The sequence below is a fragment of the Aulonocara stuartgranti genome (assembly GCF_965226115.1).
Source record: "Aulonocara stuartgranti genome assembly, chromosome: 9".
Classification (NCBI taxonomy): domain Eukaryota; kingdom Metazoa; phylum Chordata; class Actinopteri; order Cichliformes; family Cichlidae; genus Aulonocara; species Aulonocara stuartgranti.
The window spans coordinates 35,270,764-35,293,573 of NC_138960.1; the positions used below are offsets into that span (position 1 = coordinate 35,270,764).

Sequence of the window (22,810 nt, forward strand, 5' to 3'; positions counted from 1 at the left end):
AATTCACTTGTATTTTTATTTTTTATTCCTATTTATTCTATTTATCCCCTTTGTATATTTTATTTATATTTGTCTCTGTATTTATATATGTGTGTGTGTGTGTGTGTGTGTGTGTGTATATATATATATATATATATATATATATATATATAACAGTTCTGTAACTGTAACTTCGGTCGTTGCTGTGCTTTTTTTGGAAGTCGAATTTCCCAGAGGAACCCACCCGAGGGATTAATAAAGTTCTATCTTATCTTATCTTATCTTATCTTATGAAGCGCCTTGAGGCGACTTTTGTTGTGATTTGGCGCTATATGAATAAAATTGAATTGAATTGAATTGAAGTACTGTCAGATTTTAAAACTGTCTTTAAAAGAATCAAAGTAGAAACTATCACGTGGATTAAACTGGTTTTCAGGCGTAACCCTGTGTTTACAGGATAACAATAACACGGTCTGTGTGCCAGGAATCAGATAAGTTAGGTTTCATTTACTCATTTACAGTATATATATTTTTTTAAACAGGTGTGTTTTCCTGCTCAGACCAGTTTTGCAGCTCTTATTGTTCTCTCACATAGCGTGCATGCCACTAGACTTGGCAGGACTGTGCCCTGCTTCGTATATAAAGATGCTGCAGGTGGATGTGAGCAGCATCTCTGGAGACAGAGTTGGGTTTGGAGGATCATGGCGTCCACACTGATGCTCCTGCTTCAGCTGCTCCTGGTCTCACTGGTGTCTGCTTCTCATTACTTTGGGGGAACCACGACCTACACCTACAAAGGAAGAAACCCTGATGGCTCTTTTAATGTGAGATATACAACGTTTAACTGTACTTAATAATAATGACAGATAATAAGTGAAGCTGTTGTCCCGACTGTGGCAGGTCTGATTATTCTGATAGAATAAACTTTCACTTTTCAGCCTTTTCCTTGAATTCCTTAATTTTTGCTTCTTAACTTATGCATGCATTTTTAAACACTTTGTCTTTTATTAAAGTTTAAACAAATACTAAACTTTATTTTTTTAAACTATTGAGAACAACTAATAAATGTTCATCAATGAAAATATTATGAAAAACACAATAATAATAATAATTATGATGATGATGAAGATGATTATTATTGTGTTTCACTTTCTTCACCTCTAAATCCAGAGTGCCTTGACTAATCAATGGCTGCAGACGTGGCTTCCATGACCTACACTTGTTATTGATTGTGTTAAAATTGTGATCACATGATCAAACGCAGATACAGAACCTTCTTCATACTGATAACGTGGAGTAAAACTGAAATAACTGGTGAGAATCTGACTGAGTTGATTATATGATATTTGCTATAGGTTCAAATTCGGGACAGGGACACCTATGATGGATGTTACGACACCCTCGGCTGGTATTGTTCCAGTGGATACTGTGGCTACACCTCCAGAAGTCAGAGAGGCAGACTGGACAGCAGCACCAGTGCTCCACTCTATAACAGACAATGGTGTGAAGCTGAAACCGTCACCACGCGGGTCGTCCCGAGCAACAGACCTTTTGAAATGCGGTGAGCATTTTTCATTTTAAGTATGAAGATACTGTTGATGTGCTTCATTGTGTGTAATTATTGGTTATTAATTTTTATTAATTATTATTCATCTAAAGTCACCACAGTCATTAAATCTGTCTGATATTATGATAAAACAAGAGCTTGGTGGGTGGATGACTTTGTTATTTCTAAACAAACCAGGGCAGCGAGCTGCTGCTGGATATACAGACGTGACAACAATTATTATTGGTACTTGAACACTCTTGTGGATTTGGGAGAAAGATCCGACACTGGAAAACCAAACAGAGCACCAGAAGTTGCCATCCTACCTTTCCTCAGGTAAGCTTCCTGAAGTTTGATTTAAACTGTTAGCCTCTGAACTGAAATCTGAATTTCAAAATGTCAGCAAAACCTGCTTCTCTCAAAAAGGGAAACAACACGCTCATTTGTTTTTATCAACCAGCAGTCAAATTAAAACATTATACTTACTGACCAAGCATCATTTAAGCAGCCAGGACTTATTTGGTAATTTTGGCTGTGAAAGGCCCAGAAATCTATAAGTGAATGCTTTTGCCCCCTTTTCAGAACAACCTCATCTGGCATTCATTTTACATTATTGTATTGTTATGACAACGGAACAACAGCAAAAAAAATAAAAAACGAACTTTGTTTTTTCAGATTTATAGTTAACTGGAAACAGATATCTAACAAAATGTAACACAACATCAATTTTAAATATCAACAATGCTAAATATGATATTTAGCATAGCACGTTTTGCACACATTTAAAATATGTGCAAAACGTTTTTGAGCCGGGCCACTCAGTTTTGTAAATCTCCAGGCCTTATTGGGGGCGTTGCTGCTTCTCCACACCCACCTCTCTGCTCGTGCGTCATCAATTTTTACTTGTGATTGGACTGAAACCGTTGCATTTTCCCTCTAGCGTAAACGACGTCGGAGTTACAGTCATTTAAAAAGCACTTGTAAAGGGTTCATTTAATTTACAGTGAGAACTCTACCAGTTGCTGTATAATTACTTCTTTCATTTAGATTTATTTTTAAGTCTATTTTTCCTTCAGCTCTGTCATTAAACATATTTTTCTTTTTACCTTTTTGATCAATTTTCTATACAAGATAATCATGCCAGTGCTTGACTCATGTTACTGTGTGAGACACTGACAGAGACTTTGTTAATGTGTTTATTGAAGAGTTCCTGAAAACTGCCCACGGACATACAAGCTGATGTCCTTTGATCCTGATGGAGACAAAGTCAGATGCAGATATGGAAATCCAGGAAGTGCAGAGTGCTACGGCTGCACCCAACATTCAGGCTTCCACTTAGACCAGGTTAGCTGATGTTCTAATGCACTGTACAATAACTCACTTGTGGTTTTTCCCTTTTAACTCCAAAATGTCCCACTGTCAGGACTCCTGCACGTTACATTACCAATACACTAATGCTGACCCCAGGGTGAATGCATTTGAGTTGGTGGTGGAGGATTTCCCACAAGGACACATCAGTCTGAGATACTCCGATGGATCCCAGTCCTCCAGGTCTCCTCTGTCCGCAAGAAGGAAACGATCTGCCACCATGTATCCAACAACTACATACCCCCCCACTACCACATCATGGTGGTGGTGGTCAACTACAGCCGCTCCTACTACAACTACAGCTGCACCCACTACAACTACAACAGCCGTTCCTACTACAACTACATACCCCCCCACTACCACATCATGGTGGTGGTGGTCAACTACAGCCGCTCCTACTACAACTACATACCCCCCCACTACCACACCATGGTGGTGGTGGACAACTACAGCCGCTCCTACTACAACTACAGCTGCACCATGGTGGTGGTGGGGGTCAACGACAGCTGCCCCCACTACCACATCATGGTGGTGGTGGACAACTACAGCTGCCCCCACTACAACTACAACAGTCGCTCCTACTACAACTACAGCTGCCCCCACTACAACTACAGCTGCACCCACTACAACTACAGCTGTGCCCACTACAACTACAGCCGCTCCTACTACAACTACAGCTGCACCCACTACAACTACAACAGCCGCTCCTACTACAACTACAACAGCCCGCACTACCACACCATGGTGGTGGACTACGGGCAGACCGCTGCAGGCGACCTCTCTTCCCCTCAGTAAACTACCGTTGCAGTTCTCTTTCCTTGGTAAGGCCCATTGTTGTCTCAGTGTTTGATGATGTGATGATGCAGCACACTCCGCTCTGCTCTGTTCTCAGCATGTTGCTGCTTTCATGACTCTGCACATGAAGACAGTGGTAACTGTGGTAGAAACAGCTGATTGCAGCAGACCTATTTACTCATGTGACCCACAGTTTATCTTAAAAACTTAATATTAGTTTTACCTGTTTGCACTGAATTCTTCAGCAGCCCAAGAACCAAACTCCACTTCACGTGTTTGTTTAAAGCCTTAAACTTTTGCTATGCAGACAGCTGCTCCTTCCTGTTTTGGTAATGGATGCTTATTTGTTACTACTCTAACTGTACTCCAGTGGATCCACCTGCTCCTTCATGCCAGGAGGGACTATACTTGCCCCAGTTTGTGCACCCAACACCTGCACACGGACAGCGCATTCATGCAGAGGTCAACAAAGAGGTGGAGATCAGAATCAAAGCACAGGCTTCATATGCAGCGTGAGTGAGACAAAGCTTGATTAAGGAGGCCTGATGGCAGCGAAACATTATTATCACTTCAGCAGGAAAGCTCAGCTCAGCATTAATGAGCTAATCCTTGTTTCCTTCTGTGGTTTTCTTACAGAATACAAGATATCATCATGAGCGGGCCAATGAATATGACCAAGCACAGAACCACACATAATGAGTTTGTGCTTCGGTGGACGCCGTTCTCCAGCGATCTGGGAGATTATTTCCCAGTGTGCTTTGCTGTTGAATCGGCGACAGGGTTAGCCTCGGTTTCATTCCTTTAAACACAGAAATAGTTTGGGAGAGCAAAGTCATGATTGGACTCTTTGTGGGTTTTTCAGGTCAGCAGTGACCAGTTTTCCAGGCAATACCCACTCTCATAACCACGGCACCCCGACTTCACAGTAAGTGACTTTTTGTTGTTTTTAGTGCTTTAAAAAAATGGATTTTCTGTCTAGGTGTGAGAAGTTTAAATAAATGTGCTTTTGGAATAAATAATGCCACTATGAACAAATTATAAAATGAAGCTCTCCTCATTTGACCTTAAGCTTTACAATTTCAAGAGTATTTGAAGAAATAATAAAAAGGAAAATTATTTAAGTCACACATTAAGTCAACTTATCATTGTTCTAATGTCTCTTCAGGTCCGGCGTCTATCAGTCCGAGATGAGGTGTGTCATCTTGAAAGTTGGAACAGAGGAAAGTGAGTCTAAAGTTGTCTTTGATATCAAAATTTAAAAAAAATAAAAAAAATAAAAAACAAAATAAATAACTAAAAATAAAAATAGAAAATATGTCAACTTTTTGGACATATTCTCAATTTTCTATTGTCAATATTTTTTTTTTTAGACTTAACTCATTCTTTTTATAGTTAATATTCTAACTTTTTGACAATTGAAGTTGGAGAATTTTGACATATTTCTGGCAACATTAAAATAAACTGAAATTGTAAATCTTTAAATCTGTTGTGTTGGATTGCATTAGGTTTAGCTTAATGAAGTGTCATGGTCTGCGAGGGCAGACCGTGTGGAGTGAGTTGAGGACCCAAGAGCAGACAGAGGCGAGGAGACAAAACTGAACTTAACAAAAAGCGAGCCTTTATTTAGGGCCAAAAACTCACAGAAAAAACAACAAGAAAGTAACTGAGGGAAAACCTGAACATATACTAGGAAACTATGACTCTTACTGAGAATTTAGACTATGACTAAACAATATACAAACTATGACAAGGGATAGGGGAGATACACAGACAACACAACGGCAAACAAAGGAAGACTGAGGACTTAAATACACACATGAGGTGATCAGGGGAAGTGGAGACACATGAGGACACAGCTGACTCGAATGAAACATAATGACAATACAGAGGAGAGCAACATTAACTACAATGAACAAAGGACACCAGACTCTTCCAAAATAAAACAGGAAACACGGAGACATAGACATGAACTTAACATAACCGACAAGAAACATGACACGTAGACGCAGGAACCAGGGAGACTGAGGACAGGGGGAGATGACAGAAACAACTAAGAAATAAGGACTAACCAGCAACCTAGAAATTAACTAGATCGAAAATGAATACAAAAATACCTAAAACTCAAACACTGGGTCACACGACCCAGTACCGTGACATGAAGAGTCCTTTGAATGGGTATCATAAGGTAAATTCTAAGTCTGTATGTTTTCTTACATCATATTTTATATGTTTTTCACTTGTTTCAGTTAAAACCAACGTGATCTGCACTGAGTCTGAAATGAGAGTCGAGGTGGAGAAATCGTCCCTCCGTGGACTCCGTGAGGATCACCTGCGTCTCAGTGAGCCCAGCAACACCCTCTGCAGCCTGGAGAGATACTCCAACAGCACTCACATCATCGGCGTCATCCCTCTCAATGCTTGTGGCACTCAGATCGAGGTAACCAGAGCTCCTTTGTATCTATTCTGTTGTTGTTGGTTTAGATATCAGAACGAGGACTGACAGAGTGATGTTTGACTCTGCAGGAGGACGAGGAACATCTCATTTTCAAGAATGAAATCACCACAGTGGATGACAGCGGAGCTCTGATCACCAGGAAACATAACCTGGAAGTAGAGTTCTACTGTCAGTACCCCAAAAAGGGGAACGTGTCACTGGGCTTCACAGCACACAGGACGATGGTGGAAGTGTTTGATAAAGGCTTCGGCACGTTCACCTACCAGTTTGAGTTTTACCCCGACAACCAGTTCAGAAGCATCATTGATCCCAGTTCGTACCCTCTGGAGTACGACGTAGGGCAGAAGATTTACATGGAGATAGATGCGTCCTCCATAGTCAACGACACCGAGATGTTTGTGGAGTCCTGCAGAGCCTCACCGTACGACAACCCCAATTACCAGCCAACCTACTCCATCATTGAAGACGGGTACGCATGTGCTGAAGGAAGTGAAGTGTATATTATTTAGGGCACATCAGTTACCTCAACATTTGATAATTTGGCCAAGTTTGATACGAAAACCCACCATTGGATCAATATATAAAAGAAAAGAAGGAAACCCAGAGTTTTACCAAAGTTTTCTCTTTTCTTTGATTCTGAAATGCTGTAGAAACCCTGTGATGTCTCTGCTTCTGTAGCAGCTTTGATTGTAAGACATGGAGTTACAGCAGCTGTGTCGTCTTTGTGCTCGGCTCTGATTAGGTGCCCCGTGGACCCAACTGTGATGATCCATGAGACCGACAACAAGAGACAGTTTAGATTCTGCATCGAGGCCTTCAAGTTCATCGGTTTGCACGATCAGGTAAAGAACTGTAGATATCTAGAAGCTCCAATTTCTAAAAGCACTAATAAATATGCCCAATTTGTGCTTTCTCCTTGGCTGGGATGGAGAAGCAAAGGTTTGACTGCAGCTCTGCTCTTGTTCCACTAGAGGGGGCAACTGTACGTCTGCTGATATACTGACAGTGTGTCCTGTTTCACTCAGGTATACATCAGCTGTTCAGTAATGATGTGTGAAGCAGGGAATCCCAACAGCAGGTGCTCACAGGGATGCATCAACTCAAACCATCACCACCACTCCCACCGCCGAAAGAGGGACTCTGCCATCCAGACTGCAGCGCACTTCGTTTCCCAGGGTCCTCTGCGTTTGAAGAGGTCAGCAGACACCAGCATGAGTGCAGGTATGGAAACACAAAGTGCTTCTTAACATTAGCTTCTTTGTTTGACTTTCACTAAAGTGTGAACAATGCTGAGGTTCTATTGTGGTCTTCAGGGAACAACCTGAACCTGAACCTGAACCTGGTCTTCATCGCTGGATGTCTTCTTGCTGCTGTTGCCATGATCTGTGGAGTGCTCCTGTACAGGGCCAAAATGTCAAAGGTCAAATACCAGCGTTTGGCCTCGAGTGAAAATTAAGACAGCAGTGTAATCAGAATACCAGTTCCTGCATTACTTTTCAATGAACCTCATTTTGCTGTCAGAGTTTCGGTGTTTGTGTATCTGCTCATGTTTAAATCAATCATGAATTTAATTCTTTATAATTCAGCTTCATTTGTGTAGCGTGAACTCACAACAACAGTCACCTCAATTAGCTTTATGATGTAGGGCACAGTCCCAGCTGTTACAGCTGTGTTTGTGTTTGCCAGCTTTAAGAGAAAACAGACATAAAACAGACTTTGAAAGATGAATCTTTGGCTTGTTGTTCAGTCGTGCAGCTTTACAGCAGCTTTTCTTTTTATATGTTAGAGTGTGATTCACAGAAAGTGTTACTGTTGATGTGTGCTCCTCTTTCCTCATCATTTTTGCTTTGAATATCTATGGCTATCATTGGACTGGTTACTATACATCTTTGTTATTAATCAATAAAAACATACGTGTTAGTGCTTCCTCAGTCAAAGTGTTACTCTTCATCACATCATATGGCGCATATACAGTGCCTTGAAAAAGTATTCATACCCTTTAAACTTTGACACATTTTGTCACCTTACATCCACAAACTTTGATGTTTTTTATTGAGGTTTTCTGTGACAAACCAACACAAAGAGCACAAAATTGTGAAGTGGTACCAAAACGATACATGGTTTTCAAAATTTTAAGCAAATAAAAATTTGAAAAGTGTGGCGTGCAATTGCACTCAGATCCCCCTGCGTCAATATTTTCACTGCAATTCACTGCGAGTCTTTTGGGGTATGTCTCTACCAGCGTTGCAAATGTAGAGACCAAAGTTTTTGCCTATTTTTCGTTGCAAAATAGCTCAAGCTCAGCCAGATTGGATGCAGAGCGTCTGTGAATAGCAATTTTCGAGTCTTGCCACAGATGCTCAGTGGGATTTCTGGACTTTTAATGGGCCATTTTAACACATTAATATTCTTTATATTTCCACACCATGTTTCACAGTGGGAATTGTGTGTTCAGGGTGATGAGCAGTGTTACTTTCCCGCCTCATGTAGCGCTTGGCATTTAGGCTCAAAAGCTCAACTCTGGTCTTGTCTTACCAGAACATCTTCCACCTGATTGCTGTGTCCCCTTCATGGCTCCTGCCAAATTGCATGTGGCATACTTTTTCCATTTTTGGATGATGGATTGAACTAGTGATGGCCTGCTTGAAGCTTGAAGCTTCATTCAGTGTGACTGTCCGACTGATATATTGTAGGAATGACTTAGAGTGCAGAGTGGGATTGCAAACATGCTTACATACAAGGATAATGGTTAGAATAAGTCTCTGGGTCAGAGAGTCCCGAACATGATATTCTAAATCAACTTTGAATCACTAGAAGAACAATGGATAATAACATTAGATTATCAAGGCTAGGCAGGGAAGTGTTTTCCTTTTCTGTGTCTTACAGAGGAAGGGGCAGACACCAGACCCCTTGTGGGGGTTTGAAACAGCCGATTCCGCTTTCTTAATTCTTCGATAAGCCAGGGCCTAGCCAGCTCCAATCAGCAAGAACCCTGTTATCATGGTTCCGAATAGGTAGATATCTTCAGCGTCCTCGATCGACAGTCCCGCCAGGCACACGACCCTCCAGTTATACCACCCGTCCATCGTGTATCCGGCAGGGAAAGTACCTCCAGGACACTCGGGCTCTCCCGAGCCCAGACTTCTCATTAAGAAAAGGGTGTCAATTGCATTCAGAGACCAGTTGATCAAATCCATAATTCCTCTTTTAGGTTTTAGAGAACAGACTGTGAGAGAGTGTTCCAGGGAAAAGTACTACAAAAAAAACCCACGAGACTAGACAAGGACACAAGAGGCTAAGCAGGGAAACTAAGGGAGAGGAGGAGGAGGAGAGGAGCCAAGAGCCAGAACAGTAACAGTAGCAGAAACAGGAAAAGCGCTCTCGTGACTCACCGAATTTCTCTGTAATCCCGGAAAAGGGCTGAGGAGAGGATTGGCGAGGGCGACGTTTCCTTCTGGAAGAGGGAACCAGTGGAGAAATGGAGTCGACCTCCTCATCCTCCGACCGCATAGCCGTTGGCGTGGTGAGAGACAGGGCAAGCTCACGTGCCCTGACCTGCCCCCTCCGAAGCAAACTGCTGAAGCCAGGGGCTGGTTTTCACCATTGCTTCCACTGTGCTCAGTCCCACAGACATAGCCCATAAGCTGTTGGACTGGGATATGCGGTCCAGCAATTTAACCAGTCCTTCCATCTCAGCGTCCAACTCTGAAGTGAAAAAGTGCGATCTTCTGTCATGTGAAGGCTGCGTGCAGGCAGGAGTGGTGAAATGGAGAACCCAAAGTGCAGACTCCGGAGACAAACATGAACTCAAACAGAACAAAACTAAGAATCCAAATAACTTAAAAGGGCACAGACCACACAGCATATATGAGGGTAGAATATAATGAAATAATCAAAATCAAAGAACCAAAAACACAAAACACTGGGTCGACGACCCAGGCACCATAACAACAGTGGAACAAATTCTCTTCTAAAATAAAAACAGGATGACCTTAAATACATCGAGTTTTTACTTTACAAGGTTATAAGCATTCACCCTTTCCAGTTCACAATCAATTCTACCCCCAGGTCAAAAATATGTCTAGGAAAATTGGCCTGATATAATATTACTTATAAACATACCTGTCCAGCTGTCCAGTGATTAATTCCAAAAGTACGTGGAGGCAGGACCTCACAGCAGAAGCATCCTCCATAATGTGTTGTACATTATTATATGAATTTTTCATCTATTGTATTTACCAACATCAAGAAGTCACAAGCAAAGAAAGACCACATCATGGCACATGTTTAAATAAGGAAAGTTTATTGATCACATTTATTTATTAAATAAATAGACATGACAGTTTTTTCACCCCCCCAAAAAATACATGTTCAAAGCAACACAATGGTGGCCCACCGTACTGAGAATTCCACTCTGCAGAGTGGGCAATCATAATGAAGCAGTACATTTTATTTTGTAGATTCAAGCTGCTCTTCATATTTTTGGCCACCAGATGTCACCTCACAGTGGTTGCGTGCTTTGCCCCACACAGTGGCAAAGACTTGCACTTTCATATTCAATTCAGCTTCTCCATCATGTACCTTTAGATGTTTCATACAGGGTTCAACATATTAGTTGTTTTCACAGGTGTGCTCTACATCTCAACCATGGCTCATAATAAGACGACAGTCTTTCAAACAGGTCAAATGCCTCTGAGCACGTCATTAGTTTAAATATTTACCTATTTTACTTCATCTCATATGTCATTAAACTGAATTTGAGCAACCCTAAGCTTAATGCAGATTACTATTAACAACTGGTTAAATTAATGGTCTGGAGCACCGGCTGTTGTTGATCAGGGCAATCTAAAGAATCTGCTTTTTTTTTTTTTTGCTTTTTGTGGATTTCTCCACCTATTTGCACTTATTTTACCTGCTCCGGTTTGGTGTTTTTCTAACCATTCCTCATCAGGTGTTAATTTTACTTGTTTATTCCCCATTTTCAAAGATTTTGCTGGGCCGTCGCTGGCACGCTTGACTTCAGAGTGGTTTACTGATACGGCCTTCGACTTCACCCTAACGGTGAAGCGGTATCAGTTTTATGAGATGAAACTCAACCGTTCTCCTTTGTCACCAGTACGTGAGCCTCAGCAAAGAAAACAAAAATAGAAGTAGTTCGGCAGCGTATTGTGCTGTAAAATCAACTTACTTCCAGACACACACACACACACACACACACACACAGACATTTGCGCGCTAATTTGTCACAAAGTAATTTCAGCTGCCTCTAAAACTAGTCTAAACACAGTTCCTTTTAGCGAACTTAAACCTATTTTATCACATTTCTTTAAACCTTTGCGGCCGTTTTATACACCAAAATAGTGTTTCTCCCCCTCCAACTTCTCACTGGTGGTTCAGATCATCGGACTGAATCCCAGCGCCGTGGACCAGATTTAAAAACACCGGCCCAGACCCGAATTTGACGTCCTGGGGCTCTCTCCTTGTCCAAGAGGGCTGTGCACAGGCTTCGGTGCTGGCTCCCCACGGCGTCAGGAATCAGTGCTGGATCCTGGAACAGAGTCACAGATAACAGTTCAGATATTTTCTGCTCCGGCTACGAAGGACCAAATAATGTTAAGAAATATACTCTATAACACTTCTTCAGTAAAGACTCAGAGAAGAGAAACACACGGAACTTCTTGCTAGCAAGGGCAGCCTCCAGACCTGAGACTCGCACTGAGAAACTGCCCCGGTCTTTATTTATACTTCAGTGGGTGCTTGTGTGTGTGTGGTCTTGCTGATCAAAGGGTCATATAACATTACAGCACAAAAGGAACATCCTTGGTCAGGAAGAGGGTAGTCTCCCCCTCACCCTAGATGGTTCACCCTAGATAACACAGTGAGGAAGTCCAGCAGTTCATCTAAACAAAAGGCACTTAGACTAAAACAGACATAGCTACGTTAAAACAATAAAACAAGGTATGACCTCTTCCCATGCTCCCAGGATGTGGGGGTGGACGCTAGAACACCTTGAAGAGTTACAGGCCCCCTAGGATGAGACATTCTTTCAATATGCCACCAACTATATACTTCTACACACAAATGATTACATACAGCATTCTACCATATGCAAACTTATATCATTAAAAGATTATACTGACTACTAAGTACAATTTTCCTATTAACAATTAGCTTAGAACTTTGTTTTATATCTTCTCTTTGAACAAGATAGAAATTTAGGAGTAACATGGCCTTACAAACCCAACAGTGAGATCTAAAGAGATCCAGCCTGCGGCTCTTCAATGGGGTGTCACAGGGTCCCCAGGAAAAAAAATTGTAAATGTAAAATAATAAAATAAATATTCTCCTGTAGCAATAACAAAGTGTAACATAAATTATTCTGTAGCAATTACACAAGAATATCCAGTAATGTCCCTGCCTACAATTAAACACATTCACTTACTGAAAATCATCTGCTGTGGCAAACGGGTGCAAGCCTTTGACCACAAACTGAGTCTCTGCTCGGTGACGTTCGTCTATCCTGCCTGAAAGGAGACGCTGCCGGCAGACTGCAGCGAGAGCTGCCAGCATCTGAGCCAGACTCTGTCTGCCTCTCTCATCATGGTCACTAAATGCACAGTAATGGTTTTGTAATAAGGCAGATCGCGCTAACATAATATGCACTGTTAGTTGATTATTTACCTGCCGCATTAACGGGAGAGGACGTGCAAACGTTACCGCTGCTGCTGGGTTGAGATTCACGAGTCCGGAGCGGAATTAAGAACACGACATTCATTTAAGGGCATCGCGTGTTTTGTGAGCAAATGCTTTTGCATATTCGTAGTGTTTCCTCCCTTAAATTAAATATCTGCTTTGCAAGTATTGCAAGTTGCCCTGTTGTCATCCGTTCTCGTAAAGTATAATCAAACGTTTGAGCGTTTGAGCCGCCGTGTTTCCTGCCAGGTAAATGACGCTCCGCAACGTGGTGACGTCATTCGGGCGACTGGAATCGATAAGGGAATCGTTTGCAAAAATGGCAAACAATTCCACGGAAGAGAAACAGTGGGAAACAGTTTTCGATACCCATCTCTATTCCCAGGTGTGTCGAGCTGTAGCCGTGTAAAGGAGCGTTCAGGAGTATGGGGGCAATGGGCCAGACACCCCATATATAAGCTATATAAGCATTCAAAGCTTATATAACCTTTGCAAGAGCTTGGTCCGCATAACTGAGAATAACTCGGACCCATTCCCGGTGGGTGTTGGACTCTGCCAGGTCTGCCCTTGGTCACGGATTCTGTTCTCATCTCTGCGTTTTGTGGATGATGTGACTCTTTTCTTTTGTCTGTGTGTTGCACTCTGGTTTCCCACAAATACATTGACTACTGTTGTGCAAACTACAAACTCTATAGAGTGCAATGCTACTTTAATGGCACACAGTCCTACTAGGCAGTCGCCATTGATCACTAAGTTACCTTATAACACTCAAGAATTGTCTTTGATATTAAACCACAAAAATTTCTTTTTAACCACAACATTAACTAGAAAAATAACACATGGTATAAAACCCGTTTCACAGAGTGCATAATACATTAAAGGCTCAGAGTTCAGCAGTCTCTCAGTGGTTTAGGTTAGCTTCACAACACACTATTCCACATTAGCCAAGTCCCCTAACATGTAGCCTTAACTCACAATTTACACACAATTCTCAAAAGAAACCACTTCCTTCCATTCTCAAATAAACGACATACTCTACTTGTAGGCTGTGCAATGTACATTCATTTTAATGCACATTTACTAACCCGTGGTAAAGAGTAGAAGTGGCACACACATAGAGCTGGTGTTAGCTTCACAACAGGAAGGTTTATTCTTCCTTTGTGCTGCAAAACACTGCTGGATACCACCAGCATGCTGGAGGAGCGGCTATCTGCCACAACCGGTTGGGGTGAGAGGAGTGAGACAGGATAAAGACATGCTGTGGAAGACAGCCAGAGATTAATAACAAGTATGATTCAATGCAGAGAGGTCGCTTCACATGCCACTATGTCAAAGTAACTGAGGATCAAGCACAGAAAAACATGAAGGATTTTTTCCTGGCTTCATTTTTTTTTGTCTTTTACAGCACATAAGCACTTTGAAAATATGCTGCAGCAAATCAAAAATGGAAGAAAACCATGAATCACCACACGGATGTTTCCTGTGCAAAGATCGATGCTGCTGAAGTGAAGCAGGGCAAAGTTAAAGAGGTTTTATCAGAGACTGAAAAATGATCTTATGAAGTGAGACACAGAGTAGCGAGTTGCACCGCGTTTATTTTACAAGGAAACAAAAGCATGCACGGTGAGTGTCTATGCGAGTGCTAGTCAGAGCAATTCTGTGAAACTTCATTTATACTGATTATTCAGTAATGAACTAAGAAATTAAGAAATCAATCTCCTTATGAATTATAAATTTTTTGATGGTGAAAGTTGAAGTTTTACATTAAATATATATATAACAATTTGTATTTTTTTTTCTCATTGCTCATCCGTGTTGGTATAAACGTCAAGTCAAAAATCAAATGGTGAAAGTGTTTTGGGGAAAAAATTTGAAAACTCAAGGTTAAGGTATTTTTTAGAGAACATTTTTAAAAATGCTGAGTTAAAGGCCCTCTTGAGTGCTTAAAAGAACAGGATCCGATAAACTGCATGTTTGAAATCAGTGAGTACTCACTGTATTTAAAGTACTTTAATCAAAGAAGATTATAAAAAGCAGAATATGTGGAACCACATGTGTTTAAAGCTTTTTGGGATATTGTACTTCCCATAAAAGCACCAAAGTGGGGTAAATGTATGTCTTTGTTTGTAGTAGTTATTTGTTCTTTCCTCCTGTCTTTCTTCTTTTTGTCTTTGTCAAAAGAATTGCACAACCGGAAAAACCAGAACGCTGAGAGAACGTGAAGAAGAAGAAGAAGCAAGCATAAGTCTATTCAACAGTGTGCAACACCATGTGTGTGCCAAAGAGGGTAGCACAGCTATAATAGCACTGCAGGTCACTCCCCAGCGCTGGGTGGATGCAGGTGGAACTGATACTAGATATTAGAAGGAATAAACTAAAAAAACAAGAACAATTAATTAATTCAAAAATAGAAAAAAATAGAAATATAATTTGAGGATTGGAAAAAAGTGATCAATTGATTGATTAACATAAAGACCAGAGTATTAAAGCATAGACAAACACTGACAATTTTTATATCTTCTCCATTTTCACCCCAAGCACTTTCTTCTAAGCTCTTCAGTGCTTCCTAGCTGACATCCACACACTCACCAGAGAGCAACTTGGGGTTAGTGTCTTGCCCAAGGACGCTTGGCATGCAGATCAAAACACCAACCCTCTGATGAGTAGATGACCTGCTCTACCTCCTGAACTACAGCTACCCCACAAACCCTTCACAGCCACCAAACAAGCTCCAACTCAACTCACAGCTCTCGCCCCTCATGATTTTGCTGAATTATTTTAGTTGAATGTTTCTTAAAAAGTTGGCATTGTGTCCTTTTTTCAGAAGAAGGAGGGAGGACAACAACTACTGATGTACTACATTTAAAGCCTGGATCATTAGTAATAGAGACTGTGAGACATACAAATATGAAAACGTAAAACACAGACTTACACTAAATGCAAAACAAAAAAACAACAACATCGATGCATAATCTTTTCTTATTTAGAAAGACTCAATATACAAGACTTTTTTTACTCTTCAGTTTTTCATTTGAAATACAGAATAGGAATAGGAAGGTCTTAGAAATGCGTGTGGTGGAGAGGGGAGCTGTGTGATTGTAGCAGAATGCTTTAAGCCTGCTTTCAATAAGCAACAATAAGCATGCCTGTTTTGAATATGCTAACCTATTACTAGCAGGGACTCTGTGTATATGTCCTTCACTGTCCACTTTTAAATCACGTCTTAAAACCCATTTCTATTCTTTGGCCTTTATCCTCAGTGAGACTTACAGGGAGTGCAGAATTATTAGGCAAGTTGTATTTTTGAGGAATAATTTTATTATTGAACAACAACCATGTTCTCAATGAACCCAAAAAACTCATTAATATCAAAGCTGAATGTTTGTGGAAGTAGTTTTTAGTTTGTTTTTAGTTTTAGCTATTTTAGGGGGATATCTGTGTGTGCAGGTGACTATTACTGTGCATAATTATTAGGCAACTTAACAAAAAACAAATATATACCCCCTCCCTTTCCAAACGCCTTCGATGCTTGTGCCCTACCGGGGAAGATGGCAATTGACTGGACCAGCGCAGACATGCTGCAGGACCGGATGCGCTGTCTACACCGGCTCTCTCTTACCCTTTACCCGCCCCTGTTGCTTGTCTTGTGTTTCTATGGTGTATTGATAGTCATGTGCTTTTTGTGCTGAGGTGTTTTTTCTGTTATCAAACTGTTCTCCCACTAGGAGCTCAGTCTGAGTGGAGTTTTTTTTCTCCTCCTCTTACCTCATGTTATGTATTTTCGTTGTTTTTTTCCTATCAGCCTACCTTTCTGACATGTCTCCCCAATATGATGTTTGTGTAAAGTTGGTCAGAAGGTTCCTTTGTAAGTGCGCATTCGCCATTAGAGTGCTGCCTGCTGTAACCCTAATTTCCTTCGGGATTAATAAAGTATTCTGATTCTGATTCTGATTTCAATTATTTATTTTTACCAGTGAAACCAATATAACATCTCCACATTCACAAATATACATTTCTGACATTCAAAAACAAAACAAAAACAAATCAGCGACCAATATAGCCACCTTTCTTTGCAAGGACACTCAAAAGCCTGCCATCCATGGATTCTGTCAGTGTTTTGATCTGTTCACCATCAACATTGCGTGCAGCAGCAACCACAGCCTCCCAGACACTGTTCAGAGAGGTGTACTGTTGTCCCTCCTTGTAAATCTCACATTTGATGATGGACCACAGGTTCTCAATGGGGTTCAGATCAGGTGAACAAGGAGGCCATGTCATTAGTTTTCCTTCTTTTATACCCTTTCTTGCAGCCACGCTGTGGAGTACTTGGACGCGTGTGATGGAGCATTGTCCTGCATGAAAATCATGTTTTTCTTGAAGGATGCAGACTTCTTCCTGTACCACTGCTTGAAGAAGGTGTCTTCCAGAAACTGGCAGTAGGACTGGGAGTTGAGCTTGACTCCATCCTCAACCCGAAAAGGTCCCACAAGCTCATCTTTGATGATACCAGCCCAAACCAGTACTCCACCTCCACCTTGCTGGCGTCTGAGTGGGACTGGAGCTCTCTGCCCTTTACCAATCCAGCCACGGGCCCATCCATCTGGCCCATCAAGACTCCCTCTCATTTCATCAGTCCATAAAACCTTAGAAAAACCAGTCTTGAGATATTTCTTGGCCCAGTCTTGACGTTTCAGCTTGTGTGTCTTGTTCAGTGGTGGTCGTCTTTCAGCCTTTCTTACCTTGGCCATGTCTCTGAGTATTGCACACCTTGTGCTTTTGGGCACTCCAGTGATGTTGCAGCTCTGAAATATGGCCAAACTGGTGGCAAGTGGCATCTTGGCAGCTGCACGCTTGACTTTTCTCAGTTCATGGGCAGTTATTTTGCGCCTTGGTTTTTCCACACGCTTCTTGCGACCCTGTTGACTATTTTGAATGAAACGCTCGATTGTTCGATGATCACGCTTCAGAAGCTTTGCAATTTTGAGACTGCTGCATCCCTCTGCAAGATATCTCACTATTTTTGACTTTTCTGAGCCTGTCAAGTCCTTCTTTCGACCCATTTTGCCAAAGGAAAGGACGTTGCCTAATAATTATGCACACCTGATATAGGGTGTTGATGTCATTAGACCACACCCCTTCTCATTACAGAGATGCACATCACCTAATATCGCTAGCTTCATAGCATAATTGCCTAAGTCATTTGACTAAGTCAATGACTTAGGCACTTATGCTATGAAGCTAACGATATGCTTAATTGGTAGTAGGCTTTCGAGCCTATACAGCTTGGAGTAAGACAACATGCATGAAGAGGATGATGTGGACAAAATACTCATTTGCCTAATAATTCTGCACTCCCTGTAGTTTCTCTTTTAATTGAATTAGTTATTTAATAAATTATTTTACTTTTCTTTTATTTGGTTTTTATTTATATCTCATGTAATTTTATTTTATAGTTCCAGTGTGCAGCACTTTGTGTCAGCTGTGGTTGTTTTAAAGTGCTTTATAAATAAAGGTGAAGATGATGATGTAAGGAGGCTCTGTCACCTGCCTCTCAATGTTCATTGACGGTTGAATTGCGTCTGTTGTTGCTCGCTGTTTGGTCGGCTTTATGTGAACAGGTGCTTTGATGTGGTATGTATGTGGTGCCTGTTGCACAGAAGTTGTGGATGTTTTGCTTAATCTGACTTGGTTGTCTACTTAAAGGCCTTTTGCTGTGGCATCTCCTGTTGCTGTTGGGCTGGGAAACTTACCACTCCCTTCCTGGCATGCACAATACAATAGAAGAGGTATGTATCGCGTTGTTCGCAGTATTGTTAGCTTTGGGCCTAAACTATTCTGACGTGGGCTCTTTGCAGGGTAGAAATCACTGGCATGTGATGCTGGGTCGGGAAAAGCTCATCTCATGTCTAAGTAGAGCAGCCTAGCAGGCCAGCTATGTATAAGCTGCCCTTGTCCTATTTGCCGCTCTGCAGGATACAATGCTGCTTTGCTTTTGTTTTATTTCTTTTCATGTTATTTTTTGTTTGTTCCTCGTTGTGGTGTTTTATTTGATAGATTGATGTTTATTTGATGAAGCACTGTTTAATGTTTGTAATTTTTTTTGTTCTGAATGGTTGCTTGATTAGTTGGTAAAGGATATTGTTTGTGTAGAATTTAAAGTATAAGTTAATCCTTTTTTGTGCGTGTACAACACTTCTGAGTTCATCCCCTTTGCTTTTGTTTGTGTCCAGCACGAGAGCTGACGGTGGTGGAGGGTCTTTTGGGTGACTGTTCCTCTGTGTGTGGTTGTTTCCAGGTTCTCTTTACAATTGCATGTGTTGCCTCCCTAAGATGATGACCAGAGGGGCAACTGGTTTCCTGTTCAACAACGTGTGGCGCTGTGATAAAGAATAGGAAAAGGGACACACGTTGAGCTGATGTCAGTTTCACAACAGGAAGGTTTATTCTTCACAACAGCTTAGAACAGCTTCAGGTATTACCATACTAACTGCAAAGAAATGGCCTTGTGTTTCAGTCCAGTTCACCATACATGGCCACAGTTCCCTGAGCTAGAGACTGTATAAATCTCTCAATACAACTTTGACAAAACATAAACAAAATATTGCTTAAATCCATTGATAATATCAGATCTACAATGTATCACAATAAACACATTTGTTTTACAAAGATAAACAAAACACAATAGTGTACTCTGTACTTCATTTTTAACTACATTTACAAACATCATGTCTTTGACATAAAACAAACATATTCACTGTTCTTATACAACCTACAACTATCTAGAGTGCAATGCTCCTTTAACAGCGTTCACTACTACTGTGCAGCCAGCAGTGATCAAACAGTTTCCTTATAACACTCTATAAATGTCTTTGTATTAAACCACAAACTTGTTCTTGTAACCACAACATCAACCAGAAGAATAAAACATAGTATGAAGCCCATTTATCAGAGTGCATAATACATTAAGAGTTCACAGTCCAGAAGTCTCCCACAGGTCAGATTAGCTTCCCCACACACACTCAGTATTCCACATTAGCCAAGTCCGCTAGCATTAGCATCACTTAGCCTGCAGCCTTAACCCACAATTCAGACACAACTCAGAATGAATCCATTTCTTTAGCGAGTTGCGCTCATTACCCACATAAACAACATGGTCCGTTTGTAAGGTCTGCAGTATACATTCATTAAAATGCATTTACTAACCTGTGATAAAGAATAGGAAAAGGGACACACGTTGAGCTGATGTCAGTGTCACAACAGGAAGGTTTATTCTTCCTCTGTGCCCCAAAACGCTACTCGATACCACTGCGCGTAATGCGCCCTCTAGCGGCTAGATGTAGAATAGCATTTTAAATGACAGGTACAAAAATACAATCACAACAAAACACAACAACAACTGGGCTGTTTTCCCCAGTTTAATTCTGATACTAGATTTTACTAGAAAGCTATTTTAAACTCTCTACACTCTCCCCCACTTAAAAGAATGTCTCCTGACATTTGTTTCTTCATGTGTGGACCCATCAGTGTATGAGTGTGCAGTCATTGTGGTAGTACGGCTGAGAATAGATGGGGTGAAAGAATGATGGGACGCTGTGTGTCCACATCCAGGGTTGGCTAGCTGAAAGGGTGTTCATATCTGCCCTCCAGTGACAGTATGATGGCTGACCCAGTGCATTGTACGTGAGTCTTTCTGCTGGTCTCCCCCTCCTCTGTGATCTCCTTACAAAGTCATTTTCTCTATTTTCTCCATCCATTTCCTCCATGTCTTTTTCTGCTAACTCCTCGGTCTCCACAACATCTTGTTCTCCCCCATATTCTGGCCTGTCAAGAGGACAGAACTCTCTTGCTGCTGCACGTAGCTTGGGCTGACTTTGAGAATCCTGCTTTGGAATGACAGTTTCCTGTTGCTGAGGGTGCTCCTGTTGAATAGCAGGTCCTTGTTGTTGAGTGTTCACGAGTCTGTAGCATGGAATCTTCCTCCGGAGGTCATGGTGGTAGGTATAACTATCTTCCTCATCCGAGCTACTGGTCGCCGTTTCGTTGACATCTCTTTCAGGTTGTCTTTGCCTTTTTGCTTTTGTCTTTTCTTCCACAGGAAGTTCTTCCTCAAAAGGTAAGTCGTTTACTGGTAGTAGGAGGTTTCTATGAAGAACCCGCATGGCTTTACTACCTCTCTCTGGCTGTACCTTATAGACGGGTCCATCTCCCAATCTCTCCACCACGCGATGTACTACCTTCTCCCAATAGGCGCGCAGTTTTCCTGGCCCTCCTCTCTCTGACAAACTTTTCACCAGTACTCTGTCACCTGGCTGGAGAGTGATACCTCTTACATGTCTGTCATACTGCTTTTTGCTTTTGGCTGAGGACTGTCGGCTATTATTTGCAGCTATTTGGTAAGTGACTCGCATCCTCTCGGCCCACTTTTGGACAAACGTTTGGTGGTTTTGTGCCTCAGTGTCTTTCCCTTGGTGAAAAAGTAGGTCAACTGGTAGCCGTGGAGCCCTGCCATACAAGAGAAAAAATGGAGAGTACCTGTTGCGTCATGTCTTGTGCAATTATAGGCATGCACGATCTGCGGCAGGTGATCTTTCCATTCACTCTTTTTCTCTTCTTGTAGGGTGCGCAGCATTTGGAGAAGTGTGCGATTTAATCGCTCCACTGGATTGCACTGAGGATGATAAGGAGTGGTGCGTGAGTGTGCAATTCCTGATAGTTGTTGCAGTCTTTGGAACAGGCTGTTTTCAAACTCACGTCCTTGGTCGTGATGCAACTTCTCTGGATACCCAAAGCGAGGAATAAAGTCCTGAAATATCTTTTCAGCAGCTGTCTTTCCTGATTTGTTTCTCGTTGGGTATGCCTGCGCAAAGCGCGTGAAGTGATCAACGAGGACAAGGATATACTCATATCCTCCTTTGCTTGGCTCCAAGTGCAAATAGTCAATAGAGACCAACTCAAAAGGTGCACTGGTGGTGAGGGATCCCATTGGAGCTCTCTGCTGGATGTTGGGGTGCTTCTGTTTAATACACTGGCATTTTTTTGTCACGTATTCTTCCACATCTTGCTGCATGTACGGCCAATAGAACCGTTCTCGGGCCAGATGGATCACCTTTTCAGAACCTACATGCCCCATGTCGTCATGTAAGCTTTTCAGTACCACTGATTTGAGCTGTTCAGGGAGGACAAGTTGTCGGTTTTGGTTTGTTTTTCGGTACAGTAGTCCATTTTCTACTTCTAACTTGTTCCACTCATAGAGCAGTCTCCTTGTCTGTTTAGACATTGTTTTTTTTTTCTTTTTCATTTGGAGTCCAAGCTCTCAGTTTCAAAGACATAACTTCTTTAATAGCTGGATCTGCTTTTTGTGCAGCTCTAATATCTCTGGGAATGATGCCTGAAACGCTATTGTGTGGTACAGCATTTCCATCATCACCATTTAGTTGCAATGCAGCCACCCAGGGAACATCATCGTTTTGTACCATTTTTGTCCCCTGCCACACAGCAGAGACCACCTCCGGTGACACTGTCTCTGTATGGTCACTCATCTGCTGCTGCAGGTTCACGGGATACCTGGACAACATATCGGCATCAGCGTTCCTCTTTCCTGGTCTATACTTAATGTCAAAATGGAAATCCGCCAACTCCCCAACCCATCTGTGACCCACAGCATTTAGTCTTGCTGAACTCAGGATGTAGGTCAAGGGGTTATTATCGGTATAGACTGTGAAAGTTGGTGCATAATACAGGTAATCCCGGAACTTGTCGCAAATAGCCCATTTAAGTGCCAGGAACTCAAGTTTGCCCGAGTGCAGATGATAGTTCCTCTCTGCAGGTGTTAAGGTCCTGGAGCCGTACCCAATAACACGCAGTTTGTTGTGTTGGCGTTGGTATAATACAGCTCCCAGACCTTCATTTGAGGCGTCCGTGTGTAACACAAATGGAAGATCAAAATCTGGGTAGGCCAGGATGGGGGGGTTTGT

General features: G+C 41.8%; 1 protein-coding gene across 1 annotated transcript; it reads left to right on the plus strand.

Moving 5' to 3' along the window:
* The first annotated feature begins 663 nt into the window (after window positions 1-663).
* On the plus strand, window positions 664-8,074 carry LOC309713655 (uncharacterized protein). The gene is made up of 14 exons (XM_082545451.1): window positions 664-803; window positions 1,335-1,540; window positions 1,724-1,861; window positions 2,731-2,869; window positions 2,949-3,714; window positions 4,059-4,200; window positions 4,325-4,468; window positions 4,551-4,613; window positions 4,854-4,912; window positions 5,935-6,125; window positions 6,212-6,612; window positions 6,886-6,985; window positions 7,169-7,364; window positions 7,457-8,074. The coding sequence occupies exons 1-14, from the start codon at window positions 681-683 to the stop codon at window positions 7,597-7,599; spliced, it is 2,811 nt and encodes a 936-aa protein (XP_082401577.1). The 5' UTR covers window positions 664-680; the 3' UTR covers window positions 7,600-8,074.
* The last annotated feature ends 14,736 nt before the right edge of the window (window positions 8,075-22,810 follow it).